General features: G+C 42.1%; 1 protein-coding gene across 1 annotated transcript in view; it reads left to right on the plus strand.

Annotated features, from left to right (window-relative positions):
* The window catches only part of LOC102211523 (mediator complex subunit 13L), an 86,581-nt gene that overhangs the window by 59,356 nt on the left and 7,936 nt on the right, over nucleotides 1-19,289 (plus strand). The window contains exons 6-18 of the mRNA XM_005720501.2: nucleotides 7,464-7,609; nucleotides 9,500-9,706; nucleotides 12,027-12,191; nucleotides 12,291-12,447; nucleotides 12,551-12,655; nucleotides 12,814-13,470; nucleotides 13,597-13,810; nucleotides 15,265-15,343; nucleotides 15,455-15,576; nucleotides 15,790-15,886; nucleotides 16,022-16,239; nucleotides 17,488-17,666; nucleotides 18,291-19,216. Coding sequence (XP_005720558.1) covers nucleotides 7,464-7,609; nucleotides 9,500-9,706; nucleotides 12,027-12,191; nucleotides 12,291-12,447; nucleotides 12,551-12,655; nucleotides 12,814-13,470; nucleotides 13,597-13,810; nucleotides 15,265-15,343; nucleotides 15,455-15,576; nucleotides 15,790-15,886; nucleotides 16,022-16,239; nucleotides 17,488-17,666; nucleotides 18,291-19,216 — 3,272 coding nt within the window. The remainder of the gene's footprint in view (nucleotides 1-7,463; nucleotides 7,610-9,499; nucleotides 9,707-12,026; nucleotides 12,192-12,290; nucleotides 12,448-12,550; nucleotides 12,656-12,813; nucleotides 13,471-13,596; nucleotides 13,811-15,264; nucleotides 15,344-15,454; nucleotides 15,577-15,789; nucleotides 15,887-16,021; nucleotides 16,240-17,487; nucleotides 17,667-18,290; nucleotides 19,217-19,289) is intronic.

The raw sequence follows: 19,289 nt of genomic DNA on the forward strand, positions 1-19,289 counted from the left end.
GTTAAAACGTAATTCTGATTCTGACTCCGTTCTTGCGTTAGGTGTTTGTTTTATGCTTAAATGATTCATGAGTCAAAGACTGACGAGCAAACAACACAAACAAAACACATTCCTCTAGAAATGGCCGTGTACAAGAACTCAAGCGATAATGAGTCAAATGAGTGTCCAAAGAAGGCATGGAGAGCACTTTACAAGAATATAAATAAATCACGGTTTGCGCAAGACTTTTGCATATTAATGTAAGATGCCCAATTTTAGCAAAACTATAAATTTATCTCTGTAGACCCCATGATGGCACCATAAAACTGCACAATATACAAATGACGTACACGTATACAACAAATCAACAACCCACTGCAAACAGTACATCTTAGTAAGTAGAGCTAGCAGTGATCACATACCTCATTATTGGAGATTAATTAAATTATATGTGGGCAGTAGGGCGGTGTGAAGACGCTGTTACGTGTGTCCTACTGTAAGTGGACATTCATACACATTCGGCGTATGAACATGTGCCGTGCTTTTTTTGTGTTTGCGTGTGTGTGACTTTTGCACATCATGTAATTCCTCTTGAGTTCGACAGCTCTGTTTGAATATGTTGTCAGCTGGTACGCCCCCCTGCTATGCCAATCCTGACTTGTTCTTTCTGTGAATTATTACAAGTCCTGCAAGGGACGACAGAGACGGAGACGGAGAGAGATGTACTTGAACGCTCACACAAACAAATACAAGTGTTTTATAGATGTCTGTACATTTTGTACCTGCACTTGCCACATATCTCCACAGCTCACTTCCAGCACACAGCCTCCCCCCTCCCTCATTCTCCACACACACACAAACTATCCCTTGTTCCCACAATTGCACTGTTGCCCCACACTTGACAGTGTGAGTCCTAAAAACCCCTGCAGATCTCTGGCCATCAGTGTTTTCGTGCCATGAGGGGGACATTGCTCAGTTAGGCGTACAGTGACCTCCCGCCTCAGCTGTGTTACCACCTCCTTTGTCTCCTCTTCACTTCCACTCTGTGCCTTTTTATCCCCAACAGGGGGCGCTTTGGTGCTAATATCAATGGCATGCTGCCTCTTCGTGCCAACTCCTGCGCCTTGGCGCTGCTGCCTTTGTCAGGCTTATCTGGTGTTTATCTCGTATGTGTCCCTGGGGCACAGCGGGAATCGGCGCATCCAGGAGAACATTCCCAAACCCACTCCTCCCACCCACCCCCACCCCCACTCCCACCAACACCACCACCAACAACAACACAAACGTCAACCCCTCCTTTCTTAACCCAACACTCCTGCTCTCTTTGTGTCTGAATGAGAGGAAAGCACTCTGGGTTGGTAACGCATTGCATCAGACGCTGAGGGGAGAGAGTTACAGGGGAGAGCATGAGAGGAGAAGCGTGAGAGGGAGGAAGAGTGGGGTGGAGGCTCAGTGTGTGTGGTGGGGCTCAGTGAAAGTAGGGGGTCATAAATTAATCATTACTATAGACGGCTGAATGGTTGTATTAGAGTCTGTCTCTCTCATTAGTTCAGTCAATTCTATGCATGTCAAGTGCAGTCCACAGTATGCTTGTTAATATTGGTGCTTTAATTTCACTAATGGTTATATACTCATGCATAAATAATGTGGTTATTTTAGTGTAGCATGGCTATAAAACAGACACGAGCTGCATCACCTACCTAAATATATATTTTTTTAAATCTCAGAAATTCTTACCTGACCTGACAGAACAAGCTTTTTAAAACACACTGCAGGTCCTCCCCTCTTCCTCTCCTCCCCTCTTCCTCTCCTCTCCTCTCCTCTCCTCTCCTCAGGGATAAGTGACATTGAGATATGAGCCATCTCCTAGGCAACAGACATCTGGTGTTAGGCCACACCACAAGGTCACAGAATCTCCAGAAATAAAAACATAACATAAAGAAATGAAAGGAGAAAAAAGATCTTTCCCCCCCCCCTGTCATCTCTTATCCTTCACATTCTGAAAATTCTCCATGTACCTTTGCTACATCTCAGTTTTAACCTGTGAAATAATTTACCAGTCTTTGTTTATGTTTATACAGTTCAGATGCCACGGTTAACTGCATGAGCAGGAGAGGAGCGAGGCTGGAATTGGGTTTTATGGAGTCCTAGCTTAAAAATAAATAAATTCAGTCACATTCATTCACAAACAACACAAACAAGTTAGTAAAAAAACCCAAAAACAAATATAAACAATCGGATGACCTAATTTATTTTCATTGTAAGTATGCAACCACCCCCTCCCTCACTGCAACAGACACAGTAACACATTCTTTATCCTCATTATTGTGTGGAGAGTAATACTAATGTGAAAGTAGGGGAAAGGATCAGCTTTGAATTTTTTGCACATATATATTCTTTGTTTTTTGAGCTATTAGAAAAAAAAGGTTAAAAAAACTGATCATATATGTAAAACTGCAACTGGGAGGAAGTCTGCATCCCAGATGTGGGATCATTTCAGGCGAATTAGCTGCTTAAATTAAATCACTGTATTTTAATTTGTTTATATCGGCTCTTTAAAGTTTAGCTGCTGGGAGTTTTCGGTACTTTTTCCCTTCATACTTATTTCATCCAATAATTTGCTGCCGATTTTTCTCATTTCTGCGCGGGCGAGCACAAAAAAGTGAATGAACGGCAAAATTTCAAATCGTATTTTAGTCTAAGCTTTGATTGTATTTGTTTTTGACCGAGATGAGTGTTGAAGATTTAGCAGCTAGACCACATGACTGTGGAAGCAGGAAGTTCAGAGCTGTTGTTCAGATGATAATTACAGCAGTATTCCTGTAGCTTTGGAGTCTATTTACCAGGAAAATACGGGAAAAGTGCTTGAGTTTATTTATTTATTTTTTTGTATGCAGGAAAAACTCAAAGGTTCATGCAACTGTTTCTAAGCCGCTGTATTTTCATACTTATTTTAGAGCCAGATTATTATATTTTACTACACGGTACAGTATTGCACTGGAGAAAAATAATGGCTGACTTGCAAATGACTCTGAAACAACTGTTTGTAGTGAAAATTGACAACAAAAGCGATTAAAGCTTAATCGCTTAAACTTCAGCAGTCAGTCATGAATTTTGACTACTTTATGTTCATGTTCCCGTCTCTATTTCTTTTCATGAACTAGCTAAAAGTCTATACAATGGCTCATTGGTTGACTAAATGCACTGTGAGCCATAAAATTATTAATTTAACACAAGACAATGATACTGATAGTATCATTTCCAGAATTAAGTGATCATCAGTGGTCATCAGAGGGCTTGTTAATCATTTGGATTATTGAGAGGTTTGTATTTTCTCCTTTTGAAACGTTTTCCACGTGCGTGTTCAGCCTCCCTATGGACAAAATGCAGAGAACATGCGATGCGCAATAACCCAGATTCTTATATTACCAGGTGAGAAACCACAGAGAGCATGCGAGAGAGTTCAAGAAGGAGGAGAGAAAAAAACATACAGATCAATAGAGAGGATGGTGATACATCAGAGCAACAACCTAAAACCAGACCTCTTCCTTCTGTTTTTAATTAGATCATAGATATGAAGTAAAAGCCTTTATTGGCTCACATTGAAGTTTTTTTAGCCACTTGGTAATGATTGGATTGAGAGATTCTGTAAAAAAAAACAAACACCCAAAACAATCAATCAATCTTTGTGCTTTTTTTTGTCTACATCACACCTTTTCATTTGAGGATTGTTGGAACACAAAGATTGTGATAGCAACACTAGCTAAGGCCACTCACCAGGGGCCGCTGAATAATACATCAAACGTACCACATGTGCCCCTATGTTACTTTTAATAGTGGTGTTGTACATGCAGCAGCATACGTCTGAGTCTGTTATGCGTTATGCATGGTAGGTGGCTTGGTTAGATTTGTTTGCCGTAATTTCAGCAATTCAGCAGTGAGAGGACTTTCGGAGCGTGTGTGTACACGCTCCTAACAAGAGCTCACAGGAGTGCAAACATCCTCCACAGTGGCCTGTGTGCACCAGAGGAATGTGTACACTCGTGCAACTGTGTGGGAAAGGTTAGACTGTGAGAAGGAACAGGGTAACCGTTAGTTTAACTCTCAGTTTTGCTGGTAACAGACAAAACAGTATGAGTGCAGATTAAGCAGATTAATCCCTCTAGATTTCAGAGAATCTTAAGAAAAATACTGATATGTGTGTTTTGTGCATGTAACTACAGTTGATTATATCTAAACATAGATATCATGGGCTTTGGGAGTGCATCTAGCAGTGGAAACAGGAGCCTTGTGTGCCTTGCGCATTGTGATTGTAATGCTTAATGCTTTGTATCTCCTTTAATCTAATCTTGCTTTATCTTTGTGTCTCCTGGGTTAGACATGAGAGCAGCCCGAGATAAACATTATTATTTTGTGTGCATGTGATTATATGCACAGATGTGTGTGTGTGTGTCTGTGTCAAGTCCATGATGCATGTCAGACATTAACCAGCTTCCCTGCTGGCTGGCTGGCTGGTACTGTTGTGATCGGGTAAAAAGACACACGTTGTCACACGAGCCAAAACACAATCCCTTCAAACACGCGTGCAGCATTTAGACCGTATGTTGTCGTTGTTGCATTAGCTGTGCTTGCATTTAATGCCACTTTCTGCATGCATAAGGCATTTGCTTGTTTGCACATACATAATACATTCGCTTCAACTACATTCATACCGTTACCTCTTATTGTGAGCACATAACATGCACATGAAACCGCACAAACAGTGTGCGGTATGTCTCTTTGTGTTGTCTGACTACATTTCCTGATTGATTTCACCATAAAAGTATGCTCAGTAGCCACCCATTAAAACTCTGATCTCATCGATATGTGTGCAGCAATTGCAGAGTGTGGCGCTGAATTATTCACTTCTTCCTCTTTCTCTCACACACTTGTTTTGCTCTCACTCCTCATTTTAACTCCATCTTTCTTTTCCTTGTCTTCCTAATTTCCTCTCCATCCTTCCGTCCCCCACCCCCCCTTTTGTCTCAATTTTACCCATGCACGGCTTTAATTCGCTCTCTCCATCTTCTTCTCCTTCTGTCTTCCCTTTTCTTCCCCCTCATGCTCCCGCTTCTTTCTTCTCATCCCACTCTCAGCCTTCCCTTTCTCACTCTCTCTGTCTCCTCTCTCTATCTCTCCTCCTGTACTGTCAGCCCTTAGGCAAGTCTCAACCATCACTCCTCTTCATTTATTAATACCTGTACTCATACAGCCCAGCACAGAGAGCTGCCTCGCATCTCTGTCTCCCATTCTCTTGCACACACATGCCTGCCGACTGCACAAATGCCCCAGAGGATGCAAGGAGCCCAGTGCGTCCACACACACACTCACAGTCGCTTACTGTGCAGGAAAATGCCCTTTGTAAAAGGACAGGGAGCATCAATCTCCCAGCTGCGTCAGCCCTACAGCTTGATGCTCTTTCTGTAGTTCTGCTTTTCCCTGACTTGCATATGATCGCATATTTATTGCCGTTATGAGAGTTCCTTTGTTGCAATTGTTGCGCACTAGTTATTGGCTTCATTGATTGCTTTATCGGTCGGCATGTTTTGCACAAGCAAATATTTCCTCATCTCCCTGCAACGTTTTCACTTTTTTCAAGTGCACTTACTCGGCTGCCCCATTGTGAACAAGTCAGTATCAGTGCACAGTAAATTGAGCTGAGATATCAGAAGGATCCAGCCCTTAATTATGCTGGATCAATGTCTGAGTTACAGACGGATAGTTAAAGAGAGATATTTCTCTACAGTGATTCCCTGCGATTAGGTCCCGGCTGTCTATAAGAGTCCTTACGGGAGTCATATTTTTGTGTATATATAAATAATGATATAAAATAAATTACAAGCATAAGAGGGCAATAAACAGCCTTCAACAGCCTTATTTTATTTGTGCAGGACTGTGTACAGTTAACCAATCAAGAGTCAATCAGCCAATCAGACAGTTGATGGACCATAAAATATTTAAATAAATAAATAAATAAAAACTTACTAATCCAACCAAGTGCTGAAACTATGTGAAAGAGTGAACACATTTAGAATCAAAGCATGTAAGAATGGAGACACTAAAGATCCCTCAGTGATAATTGTAGTTGTTTGCGTATGTGCATGAGCGGTATTCATGACTTGCAGCTGTTTGCCTGAACTTCCCCATGCAGCTATATATAGCTCTTCATATGGTGGGATGATGCAGTGAGGACAAGGTTGGAGGACAGTGACATTGAAATCATTTTGAGTCATGTCTTGCAGAGATGATGAACTGTGTGTGTCTGTCTGTCTGTGCGTGCGTGAGGGAGACAGTGGGGCAGCGCCTGTAGGTGTGGAGGCGACATGCGCCTGTGCGCCCGTTTGTCGCAGCCCAGTGCATGCATATGCATGTGCTTCAGCTCTGCTCTTCTCCTGTGATTGTGCAGACCTGTGTTCAAACCACCTGCTGTTAGGAGGGTATGTGTGTTTTTTTCTCCAGGAGCATCAGGAATGTTTATGAAGCGGAAAAAAAGATTGGCCTGCTCTGTCTTAGGGTGCATTCAGCGCCATCTGGAGGCCGTCTCCCTAGACTGCGTTTTAAGCTCTGCCCAAATGAGTGACTGTGGAGCTGGCCATTTTATTGAATTTGATGATCCATTACGACTCAAATGGAGGTCAAGCTCCCTCGGGGCAGAAGGGATATTGCATAGGCAGCAGGGTAATCGCAAGAAGATTACAGTACCTGCTGACTTTATTGTCAGTCTGATATCTATAAACCAAGGTAGCAAGGAAGTTTAAAGATTAAAAATATACATCAGTGAAGCTGTCGAGGTACTTGTGATGATGTCCAGCCCGCCCACTGGTACATAGATTGTAATAAGGCCCCAGCAATTATCCTCTGTGATTAAAAAAGGAAGAAAAATATGATGAACTATGCCCAGGCTGTGTAATAAAGAGAGCGCTGCATAATGTAAACATGTAGTCACCACAATCACTCATAAGCAAATGAGGATTTATACCTGCAATAAGGAGCATATCTGGTAACTGATGAAGATGATCAATGAAGGTGGAGCTCAGCGAGGCTTTTACCAAGATCCATTCTGAGGCTGCTCTCTAAATTGCTATTTGCAGAAATGCTCTCATTTGTTATTCTGTGGCCTAAAAGGCAACTTCATGTTTTACTTTTTAAACATTTTTTCTACAAGATCCAATCTTTGGGTTTATTCAGTCTCAAGTAACGTAATGATGTAATTGAATTTAAAATGAATTGTGTTACACTGAAAATTTTACATGGAATTAAAATGGACAGCGTGAACTGCGTTGTTATTTGTTCAGGCTGTGTACCTTTACTCGCTCCCATGTCTCTGTGGTCAGCACACTTCACACACACGTACTCACATTCAGTGAGCGCGCCGCCACATTTCTACGCTGTTTACGCTCATCCCTGATTCCATCATCTGAATCTTCACTGTCGTCTCTCCTCAGCGAACACCTGTCGTGTTCCTTCTCCTTCTTCCTCCACGGAGAGAGCAACGTGTGCACAAGTGTGGAGATTGCCCAGCACCAGCCTGCGTACCACATCACAGAACACCACATCCGTCTCGCGCAGACCTCCGTCACACCAGTACAGGGTAACACCACAAACCCGATATTTTTTTTGTTTTTTTTCTTCGAGTGCTTATGCATGTAAAACAAAGCAATCCTCATGTTCGATATATATCCAACAGAGGTGTGATTATTATTATGTAAAAATGGAAGTCTCTTAATTTCCTTAATGGAAAATGAGATGACAGTGGCTGTCAAGTCAGCAACAGGTGGAGAGGAAGCATTTGAATCTTGAACGCTTTTGCTTTCACTTTCAAAAAACCACAGTTAAGTGAAATAAAAGTGATCACTGTTGGTAGCCCATAGAGTTATTTCTGAATAAACAATTGTGCCCATGCTGTTTATAATAATGAAACATCACTCAGACCAGCAGTGTGGTTCAGTCATGTGTTTTTAGTATTACCGCACAGTTGTAATAACAAAGACACATGACTGCTTATTGCTTGGATGAATGAGCAAAATCTGTTGTGATGCACAAATAATAGTTATTTTTGGTCTTGTGAGTGTGACACTATTTTGTGCATTGTACAAATCCTTATGTAATTAGAATAGAATAGATTAGCCCTTTCTTGTCAGTGGTCCAACTGTGCTGGAATAAAATATAAACATATATATCCTATATACAAAAACAAAAAAGGCACACAATAGAAGAAAGAATTGGTCTGAATAGAGTGGCCTGAGTGATGGGGGCTACTCACACCATGGCTTTGTTAACAGTGTTTGTTAACAGTCCAAATGGCCCAGTGGAAGGGTTGGGGCGTTAGGGTTAGGGTCTGGAGGTGTGGGACCTGATTGCCCTGAGGACAGCAGGTCAAACAGGTGGTGAGTGGGGTTCATGCTGTCACCTGTGATGGCCCTGGTTTTCCTGAGAGACGAGGATCTGGCGAGGGCCTCCAGGGGTGAAAGAGGGCAGCCAGTGATCTTTTTGGGCTGTGTTAATCACTGTATGAGCACCCTTCATTGTTGTAGCCCCTGTGTACCAAAACACCCAGGCAGCAGGAGTGCACGCTCTCCACTGAGGAGTGGTAGAAGACCAGCAGCAGCTTCTGGTCAGGCTTATTCTTCCTCAGGACACCGAAGAAGTGCAGCTACTGCTGGGCCTTCTTCAGCAGGTCGTTGGTGTCAGCAGAGATGTGGGTGCCCAGAAACCTGAAGGTGGAGACAGATTCCTGTTCTCCCTTTATAATCAGATTGGAGTGGACCTGTCTGTGCCTCCTGAAGTCAATTATGAGTTCTTTGTTTTTAAGGACGTTCAGCTTCGGACTAATTGAGGCCGGCTGGTTAGGAAGCTGTAGTCCACAAAGAGCATCCTCATGTGGCTCTTCCTGTTCTCCAGATGGCTCAGCGCTTTGTGAAGGGTGATGGTGATGGCATCCTCCATGGACCGATTTGCTCTGTAAGCAAACTGGTGGGGGTTGAGGACAGGGGGTAGACAGTCTCTGATGTGCTGAGACATTATCTGCTCTAAACACTTCATGACTACAGACGTGAAGGCTATAGGTCTGTAGTCATTGAGGCTGTCTATACTAGTTCTCTGGGGATAGGAATGATAGTGGAGGCCTTCAGACAGGTGGGAACAGTGGCACCAGTCGGGGAGAGGTTAAATAGCCTAGTGAGGATCCCGTTGGTTACAAAGTATTTTACATACTGTACTTTCAGATTGCTTTGTTAAAAGTAATATCTTATATTTTAGGTGCTTCTTCCTGTGGGTTATATGTGTAAAAAGTCCAATTCTACCAGTGGTAGAAGTTTAAATAGCACAAACTAAGAGTAAGTATTTCAGCATTGCAGTTATCACTAAAGGTTTGCTGTGCAAAGAAAATAAAAATCAATGCAGAAAAAAATAATAAAATGGTTCAGAGCTACTGATGTGTGAACTTTGTTTCTTTCTCTACCTTATTAATTTATCTATGCAGTGATCCTGAGTCCGTACGGTCTGAGCGGCACTCTTACAGGTCAGGCCTATAAGATGAGTGATCCAGCAGTGCGGAAGCTGATGGAGGAGTGGAGCTACTTCTACCCCATGGTACTTCAGCAGAAAGAGGGAGGTGGAGAGAAGGAAAAGGAGGAAACAAGCCAGGCCTACGATCGCAACAGTCACGTGGCGGTGGAGGTCGTTGTAGGTATGGAAAAGCAATGGTGGTGAAAAAGACATTGGATTTAAAATGGTATGCAATTCAGTTCAGTACAGTTTTATTCATATAACACCAAATCACAACAACACTAACCTCAAGGTGCTTTTTATTGTAAGGCTAAGATGCTACAATAATATAGAGAAAACCCCCCAAATTAGATGACCCCCTGTGAGCAAGCACTTGGCAACAGTGGGAAGGAAAAACTCCCTTTTAACAGGAAGAAACCTCCAGCAGAATCAGGCTTAAGGAGGGGCAGCCATCTGCTCTGACTGTCTAGGGGGTGAGGTGAGGGAGACAGGCCTGCTGAAGGTAGGGCTGCTCAATTAATCGAATTTTAATCACGATTACGATCTGAGCTTTCAACGATCATTAAAAATGACTGAGCCGATTATTAGCCCCTCCCTCATTTATCCGCGACACCTTAAAGGCCGGTCCGTGAAAATATTGTCGGGCATAAAAAAGGTTGGAGACCGCTGATTAAGAGGACCCGAGGGAAGCTCGGAAAGCTAAGCAGAAGTTATTTGGAGAGTGACTGCCGTTGGTTGAAAAGAGAGTTTAAAAAGAAAAAAAAAACTTCAGTGGTGTTGCACACTATTTTATATTATTTTTTTTAAAGTCATTGTTAACCCTTTAAAGCCGGTCAGAGCAGCACGCTCCGTTTTGCGTAACTATTTTTAAATCCCTGTAGAACCTGAACCACGTAAGCTAGCGCAATGATTTGTTTTGCATATGAAACCGGAGGAGTTGTACTTACATCTGATGCCATCAGCTTGTCCTCGGTCACTGTTTCGTTCCACATATAGCTTTGCAAAAATTGCATAAAAAGCGCTTGCAGGAACAAAAACATAATATTCCAGAAACGCGCTTTGCCGTTCCTATCAGCTGTTCCCACAGTGAAATGATGCACATGCTGTTTTCTTTGCAAATTTGCATCATAGGATTGCTTTTTGTTTTTCCTGCAGTATATAAAAATTGCTGTATCTCCAAAATAAAACTATGAAGACACTCAAAATAAATTTCCTGTTGTTGTAAACTATTTTTTGCAACTTTATTGTATTTAAAGTTTTGAGGGATAAGCCTCTTAAATTTCTCCAAGTAGAAATATATGTAAACAAAACAAAAGCGATTTTCAATTTTTTTTGTAGTTTATTGCACTTTTTTGCAATTTATGTAATTACTATGGACTTAATGCATACATATTATTAAAATATGGGCTATAACAGTTGTATTGATGTATAGCAACTTGAAATGCTCCCACAAATGGCACTACAGCATGTGAAAAAAAAAAAAAATAATAATAATAATATAAGCTCTGGTGGACTTGGTTCTATAGTAGGTCTTAAAGGGTTAAATAAATATCGTCAAATAATCGTGATCTCAATTTCAGTGAAAATAATCGTGATTATCATTTTTGCCATAATCGAGCAGCCCTAGCTGAAGGTGTGGAAGAGAGCCAAAAAATAATAATAACTAATGATTAAATGCAGAGTGGTGTATAAACAGATAGAGCGTCAAAGAGGTGAGTGAAGAAGAAACACTGAGTGCATTATGGGAACCCCCAGCACCCTGGGCATATTGTAGCATAACTAAGGGAGGATTCAGGGTCACCTAATCAATGCAAAAAAAAAAGAAGGAAAAAAACTTTTGCTGTGCAGTCAGTCTGCAATGAAACTCATATCCTGCATAAAATATTACCAAAAAGCAGTACTTAGTAAAGAGGACTGCAGTTCTTTCAGATGAGAAGGAACTAGAACAAACACCAAGAGATCAGCATCACGTTAATTACCCTCTGTCCTCATGTAGACTCCCAGGCAGTTTGAGCTGAGGTATTAGTGGATGAGGTGCTTATACTGCAATGATCCTTACAGTCAGTTATCAAAGAGCAGAAGTCAGGAAGTGACTGGAAGGCAGGGGAGGAGAGAGCAGGACTGACAGAAAGGAAGAATAGTGAAGTGAAGTTGAGGTAGAAAACCCCGGGGAGTTACTCTAACAGTTACTCTAATCAGTCTGATTCCACAGCTTTGGTTTGACCTGATTACAATTAAAACTGCTTTGCATCTAAAGAGGAAAGCCAGAAATAATACTGAAGGAGTGAGTACAAACGGATTTTAGATTTGATTGTGTTTTCATGACCGGTGAGTACGAAAGTGGGTAATTACATTAACAGAAAAGCACCAGACATTATACAGCCTCTTTATTTATGTAAGGTTAATTATTAGCAATATCTAGAAATGGTGCCCATTTAAAAAATTAAGCCAGCGTTTAAATGTATCCTATAACAGCAGATCCTCTTTTCTTGTATTCTCAGGTGGAGTAAGAATGACCTACCCATCTGCTTTCGTGCTAATTGCCCAAGGAGACCTACCAGTGGAGCAGCCTCCACCTGTTCCCACAGCTCAGGGCCTCAACAAAGAGCTGAACCACTGCAGCGTGCCACTGACGCCACCAACATCACCAGAGCAGCCATGCTCCGGTAACAGGGACACAGACATGCCGCAGCGTTGTACACACATGCTGAAATGTTAAAACGACACAGTTTTACATTGACGGTGTTTTTTTCTTTTTTTTTCAGCGGACAGCGGCTTCGTAACCTCGGCCTCGAGTGTGCCCACACCAGACAGCAGCATGAGTATCACCAGCATCAGCCCAAAGCATTCTGGGAAGAAGCTGACTTGTCAGGTGGTCCATCAGGCCTGGAGGGAGTGCTATCTCAACCAGCCTCAACATGTGTAAGTAAATCTGGAGTTTACTCCCTGACTTTGGCCGGATTATAATTGAAGTGCAGTGATGCAGCTGAGCTGGCGCCCTCATGGATCTGTTCGTTCCCCGCAGACCGAATCAGTCAACTGAAGTAACGCCTCGAAAGGAAGTGCCAAATGGAGTTACCACGTGGGATTTCAACGATCTGGGAGCGAGAGCACCCTGCAGCTGCTCTAGGTACTCCAGAATTGCACCCAAGCTGTTCCAAATGTGTTAGATTCAGGTGTTCTTGTTTTCATGCTGATGCGTTTAAAAAAACAGACTTTTCAGTATATAATTTAGTTGGAAGTATTTTCATAGAATTTTAAGTAGATTGCTATTTATTTTTGTTTCAGGTTAAAGCAGCAGAAGTCGAATCTGACCACTGCGTCCACTGCCAACTCCCAAACTAGTGCCAACCCCACTCAGTCTTCTGGCCCATCAGCATACACTCCCTCCCTGCCCAAACACAAGACCAGTGACAAGACAGAAAAGGGTGACAAACAGTCCAAGAGGCCAGCTGTTATTCCTTTCCACCATCGTCTGTCTGTCACACAGGAGAGTCCTCTGGAACAGGACTCTCCAGGAGGGCCCCAGCTCGGCGGCCTCGTGGCGCTGGATCCACCCATAGAGTCCCTGGCCACTCTGCCAACCTGCAAGTATTCCAAGCCCCACTCCAATGGCAGAAAAGCCCCCGAGTCCCTTCTCCATTCACCAGTATCTCCACTTCCACCCACTCTTAGCCCGCATCCCCGGGTACAAGACCCAGAGGCTATGGATGGGCCTGTGGATATGCCCGCCTGTCAAGATAGCGCTTCAGGATTGGGGGTGATTACTAGCGAGACAGCTGTGTATGCAGCTCTGCTGAGGCAGAGGGAGAGTGGTGCTGGCTGGTGGAGAGGCTTCAGGACTCCCAGGACTGATAAGACTGACTTTAGACCCTCTGAACTCCCCATTGATAAACTAGAGGAAGTGACAACAGACACAACCATCGAGGGAGCTTCGCTTAAAAGGTAGGAGAGTTGCACCAGTGTTGGGGAAATAATATTTGGAAGTATACTGAAAATACTGGGAATTTAGTGCATTTGTATTGTACATGAGAACGCAGAAGAATAACCTTGTTTTTTTGTCTCCTTTAGACTATACGCACAGGCGCACAAGAGATTTAAACTCTCAGAGGAGAGAGTGAGGCAACACATCCAAACTTTGGGCCTGTTCCAGCAGCCAGGTGTCGAGGCACTTCGGGATAATGGGGACGATCCCTATGACTTTAAGGAAGGAGACATTGAGTACACTTTCTCCACTTCCAAGAGATTAAAGGGTCAAGGGCGAGAACCCAGCAAGAAGGCCAAGGTAGGACAACACACAGTTTGAAAATACAAATACAAACAAAAAAACTGGATTCAGGGAAAATGTAACGTGGTTAAAATCAATATTTATCTATTAATTATGGATTGCATGACCACTTGTATGCAAGGAGGTCTCATAGTAGCTTTGTTGTTTAATTTAGTTTTACAGTTGCCATCAATCGTGCTGTAACAGGTAATTGTTTAGAGTAAAACATAAAATAAATAAAGCTATCAATCTTATCTGTCCAGTCACCCAACCAGCAGACATAGTTATCAACCAGGTCACGGCTTTCAAAGTTACAGCCCAGCGGTCAAAATCAGGCCATCCATTCCACTTTGCAAAATGTGACTACTGCAAAGACGTAAAGTATAAATGTAGATTTTCCTCTGGTTTTCAAGCTTAAAAACTGATCACATCATGAAAGTCCAAACTGAGGGTCCAGAGATCTGAATCATCGTCATTTTTACAGCCTTCGTACCGATAGACTTCACTGCTGACCTGCCATGCTACACCGAAATAAGTAATAGACCCACCATAAAAAAAACAACAGAATGAATTAATAGAGAATTTGCTATTTTATTCAGTATGGGTCTACAGTGAAAAAAAGGGCATTTCCTTTGAATTGAAAGAAAATTTTTTAATTAAATATTTTTTAAATTAGGACTAGACATGAAGTAAGTTCAGTTTACAGATGTATATCTTTAACTGTAACTCTCTGACCCTGCTGATCTGCTACAATAACATGTCTGTATAATTTATTAAGGCTGGTCAAATTAGAAACACTAATGTGTACCAGTTTTAGAAAACTAGTTCATGAAATCCAAACATTTCCAGAATGAACTTCTGAAACACTTCCTAACACTAAAAAAAGGTATATAGGTTATAGTCTTTATACGTTATTAGAAGTCTACTCTACTTAAGTTCAAATTTAAATATATGCAGCTCATGTAGTAAAATGAGTTTAACAACCGTGAGCCAGAGGGTGAACATAACAGAGCATTTTGCAGCTAAAGACTTGGATAAGCCACTAGTAGGGTGGACAAGTCAAAAAAAGCTAAATGGAGAGTGAACAGTAAACTTTAACCCATCATTTTGTCTGAGCTATACCAAAGTAGGTTCTATTTAATTCAATCCAATAAAGTTTTATTCATATAGCACCAAATCACAGCAACAGTTGCCTCAAGGTACTTTAAATTATAAGACAAAGACTCTACAATAATACAGAGAAAACCGCATCAATCACATGACAAGCACTTGGTGACAGTGGGAAGAATAAACTCCCTTTTAACAGGAAGAAACTGCCAATTAATACTGAAAATGCTAAAATGCTAATACTTTGTGTTCTTTGCTACAAAGCGTACATTATAATAATGAAGTGAGGCTCTCGACATATTTTATTGAATCTGTGCTGAACATAACCTGCGAATGTTCTCATTTTATTTGAATCCCTCCACTAGGGAGAAGAAATCACCAGCAATGGAGCGTTAACTGATGGAAAAGATGCTATGTCCATTTTTAACTCTGCTCCAAAATCAGGTGGGGGTCCTAATCACAGACATAAACATAATTTACATGTTCTACAAAACAGCAATTCATGTCACACATGAGTAGTTTTGTTCAGTCTAACGATGTTTTGTGTTGTTTTAGACGAATCAGGCCAGGACGACGGAGCTGCTAAAACCAATCCCTCTCTGACCAGAGAAATAGATCTAGTGGTCAACATCTCTGATCTAGACAACATACTTGATGAAGACGATGAAGACCCGGGGGTAAAATATAATGTTCTATCTATATTCTTGTAACAATGTTAACAGTGGTAAGACACTATGTAATTTTCGATTTTGATTTAAATTGAAACAAACAAACAACAAACAAAACTCCAAACATCATATTAGAAAATAAATAGTATTTTTAGTTAACGATTTAAGAATTTTAAAGAATAAATTTTTTAGTCACATAACTTACCCTGTAATACTTTTTAGACTGTTTACCCAAACCAGCACTCAACTAAGGTACCAGTGTCAACAGAAGATCGTCCTATTGGAAAAGAAGGAAGAGTTGCAGTACCTTATCCATCAAGTGAGTCACTCTGATGAGTATCTAGTTTTAAAATCTCAAAAGCTCCCTCAGTTTGGTGTTTATTATTCTGCTCACCATCTATTTACCTCCCCTTGCTCTCTCTGTGTCTCCTTGTCCATCTCTTTTTCTTTTCAGCAGTAGCAGATCTCCAGCGGATGTTTCCCACCCCGCCTTCTCTAGAGCAGCACCCAGCCTTTTCTCCCATCATGACCTATCGGGACACCCCTAGTCAAGAGCCCCCTGCGCCCACTGGACCAGCTGACCACCTTCCTACAGCAGCCTCCACCCAGCTGACTGAACACAGGATGGAGGTGGAGGATGACATTGGTAGTCCCAGGCAGGAAGATATCAAGGTGAGGAGAAGCGGTAGTTAAGATTGTTAGATCTGACACTCTGAATTGATCCCTAGTATGAAAACATGTCATTAGCTTTTTGCAGCAAGCATCAATTTAGAAAAGTGCACAGATGGATGGAAATAAGATAAATTGTACATTTTACTTGTTATTATTTAAATGTCTGACTTGGCTGACTTGGTGCTAGCTCATATCACACTGGAAGTGTTTCACTAATACCTTTTAATGTTAGAGAGCTGTACTGACTGCAGGTTCGGTGAGCAGGGAATGCTAATCATATGCATTATGAATGCATTTGCTCCGTACTGAGTGCATCTTCTTAACAACACAAGCAAGTTACTCCAAGCAAATCATATTGTTAGAGCAGCTTCGATATGAGAAGGAAGACTGAAATACATAAATATTAGATTTGAGTGAATATGACTTCATGATGAGTTGACATACATAGTGATCTAAAGCAGATAAGGGTTGTCATAATCCTGCTTCTTATGACATGTTATTGAATGTTTAAACGTGTGAATAATTCAAGGAGAACATCTGCTTTTAACAGTTTCTTAGAATCCTAATGCAGTCCCTAATGCAAACAGAAGATCACTGAGGAATATCTTGCTAACATATCAGTTACGCAGCTAAAGCTGAGAAAATGTCACTGTCCTGTTTGCTCTAAAAAACATATTAATATGAACATGGGTAGTTTCCCCAAGCCATCCTGTTGCTTTAAATAGTCAACAGAGTACCACAGACAGGGGATGTTTGCTAAAAAAACACAGTTCTCTGCTCTTTCAAGAAATTATTTATGTTTTTCAAGAAAATTAGCAAATAGATTTATGACTGTAGACTTTGGCCTCCTGTGACCCTGAACTGGATAAGCAGAACTGAACTGGATGGAGGCATTAATTTTGTGGAATCACTGGTTTATTAATTTCAGTGATTTTCAGGAGGTATTTATAATTTGAAAATCTGTGATTAGTAGATAAGCAACAATTCTGAAACTCAAGGCAGGGACTGCTAATGATGCTGGGGACAGACATTCAACAATGTGGCCACTGAATTGTTTTTTCCAAAAATCTGGAAAAATACTGTCTTAGTTGATTTATTTGCAAGCCTGATTTCTAAATAGCCCTTTTAATTGCGCCTACAGTAGAAAGAAGCTTTTCCTCAACTTCTGCTCTTTAACCACTTATTCAGCGTATTGAAACATGTCTTTATACTTGTAAATAACAAACATTTATTCCTCTCTTTGTCCAGCCGCTGATAGGCTCCTCCATGTTTGCTCCACTAGCCTGCCTACCCAGCCAGAATCTTCCACCACTCAAGATTCCTGAACAGTGTTATTACCGTCCTTCCTGGTCCTTGTTGCCCAAGATGGAACATTTCCCCACAGTCATGCATCCCCAGAATTCTGCTTTCACCAAGGATGGATACATGTGAGTAATCAGTTATCACGTTAGAGAGTAAAACGACTTTCATCTTGTGCTTCTCTTGTAATTATAAATCACTGTTTAAAATAGTTTAAAGCTTCTGAAATTAAGCTGTCAACAGAATGCAAAGACACAACTGTTTTGACTTTTAACACTGTGTTGGAGAGAATTAGGGCCCAGCTTTACTTTCATGTAGTTTTAGCGTGTACCTGTCACTGTAACCTTTAATTACCCAGGTTGGTCATTAATAACACATTCTTATTTGCAATGATGGCCCGGGGGTGGGGATGGGGGAGCCTGGGGAAAATGGGTAGTTTAAAGAAAAGCACACATCCAAAACATCTCAACACTGGTGAAACGCTGCCCCCTGGCGGCAAGGATTTTAATCTACCAAGGATAATTAATGAGTTCACTTTAAAGGTTTTTTTAAGCATGCAGTTCCTGATAGGATGGCTTGTAGGCACTTTTTAGCCTCACTGGAAAGACTGTAGTGCTCTAAGCACGATATCACTTAGTTTTGAGGATTTCCTTTTGTGTTTGGAACAAACTGCACAACCTTTAAGAGATGCTTCCAGACAGTAACACTAATCTTGTTTGTCTCACTATTTGTTTTTTCGATTCTTTTTCCAGAAATATTCCCAGTGTTCCCCTTGCTGACCAGGACTATGTGCAGATGAGTGGAGCTACTGCCTCTACCAGTACCACTACTGGCATCCTCCCATCTCCTGCCACCCCACGCTTCTCTGTGCCCACCCCAAGAACTCCACGTACCCCACGGGGTATTAACACTGCAAGCTCTGGACAGGGTTCAGTAAAGCAGGATGGTACTGAGCTTAGCTCACCAGTTTCCACCCCTTCGACAAGCCTGCCTCTCAGCTCTGTAGAGCCCCTAGCTCGGCCGGGCCCGTCTCTGCCTGAGGCCCACAGCCTGTACACAATCCTCCTCCTCTCAGACTCTGTCCTCAGTGTCTTCAAGGATCGCAACTTTGACAGCTGCTGTATTTGTGCCTGCAACCAGAATGTCAAAGGAGCAGATGTGGGGGTTTATATCCCAGATTCCACTGGTGAAGATCAGTATCGCTGCATGTGTGGCTTCAGCGCCATCGTGAACAGGCGACTGGCCCTCGGAACAGGCCTCTTCCTGGAGGACGAGCTCGACATTTTTGGTCGAACCTCCGAAGTAGGGCGAGCAGCTGAGAGGAGGTTAGCACTTTCCAGACGGGACCCGACTATGGGAGACTCCAAGGCCAAGCGGCCGCAGGATGCAGCGCCTGCCTCTCCTGCGGTCATGGTCCTTTTACAGGAACAGTGCTCCCACCCAATTTCTTCTCTGGCTTCACTTCATTTCCCCCTGAGCTGCTCCTGCCACGGCCGCAAAGGGGCACTGCTCCAGAGCTGGATGTCTGAAAAGCAATGGGCAGATGGGAGTGATGCCTGTACGGCCTGCTACAATGCTTTGGAGCAGGGACTTCAGTATGTGGATAACCCCACAGGAGGGAAAGTAGATCTATCCGTTGTCAGAAGTACCGCTCTCCACTCCTGGCCTCACACTAATGGTAAGAATTGTAATCTGGCTTCTAAAGAGTGGACTCATATGATAAATAATTATGATAAATCCCTTAAATTAAG

Source organism: Pundamilia nyererei, unplaced genomic scaffold, assembly GCF_000239375.1.
Source record: "Pundamilia nyererei isolate P.nyererei 1_Seehausen unplaced genomic scaffold, PunNye1.0 scaffold00002, whole genome shotgun sequence".
Taxonomy (NCBI): domain Eukaryota; kingdom Metazoa; phylum Chordata; class Actinopteri; order Cichliformes; family Cichlidae; genus Pundamilia; species Pundamilia nyererei.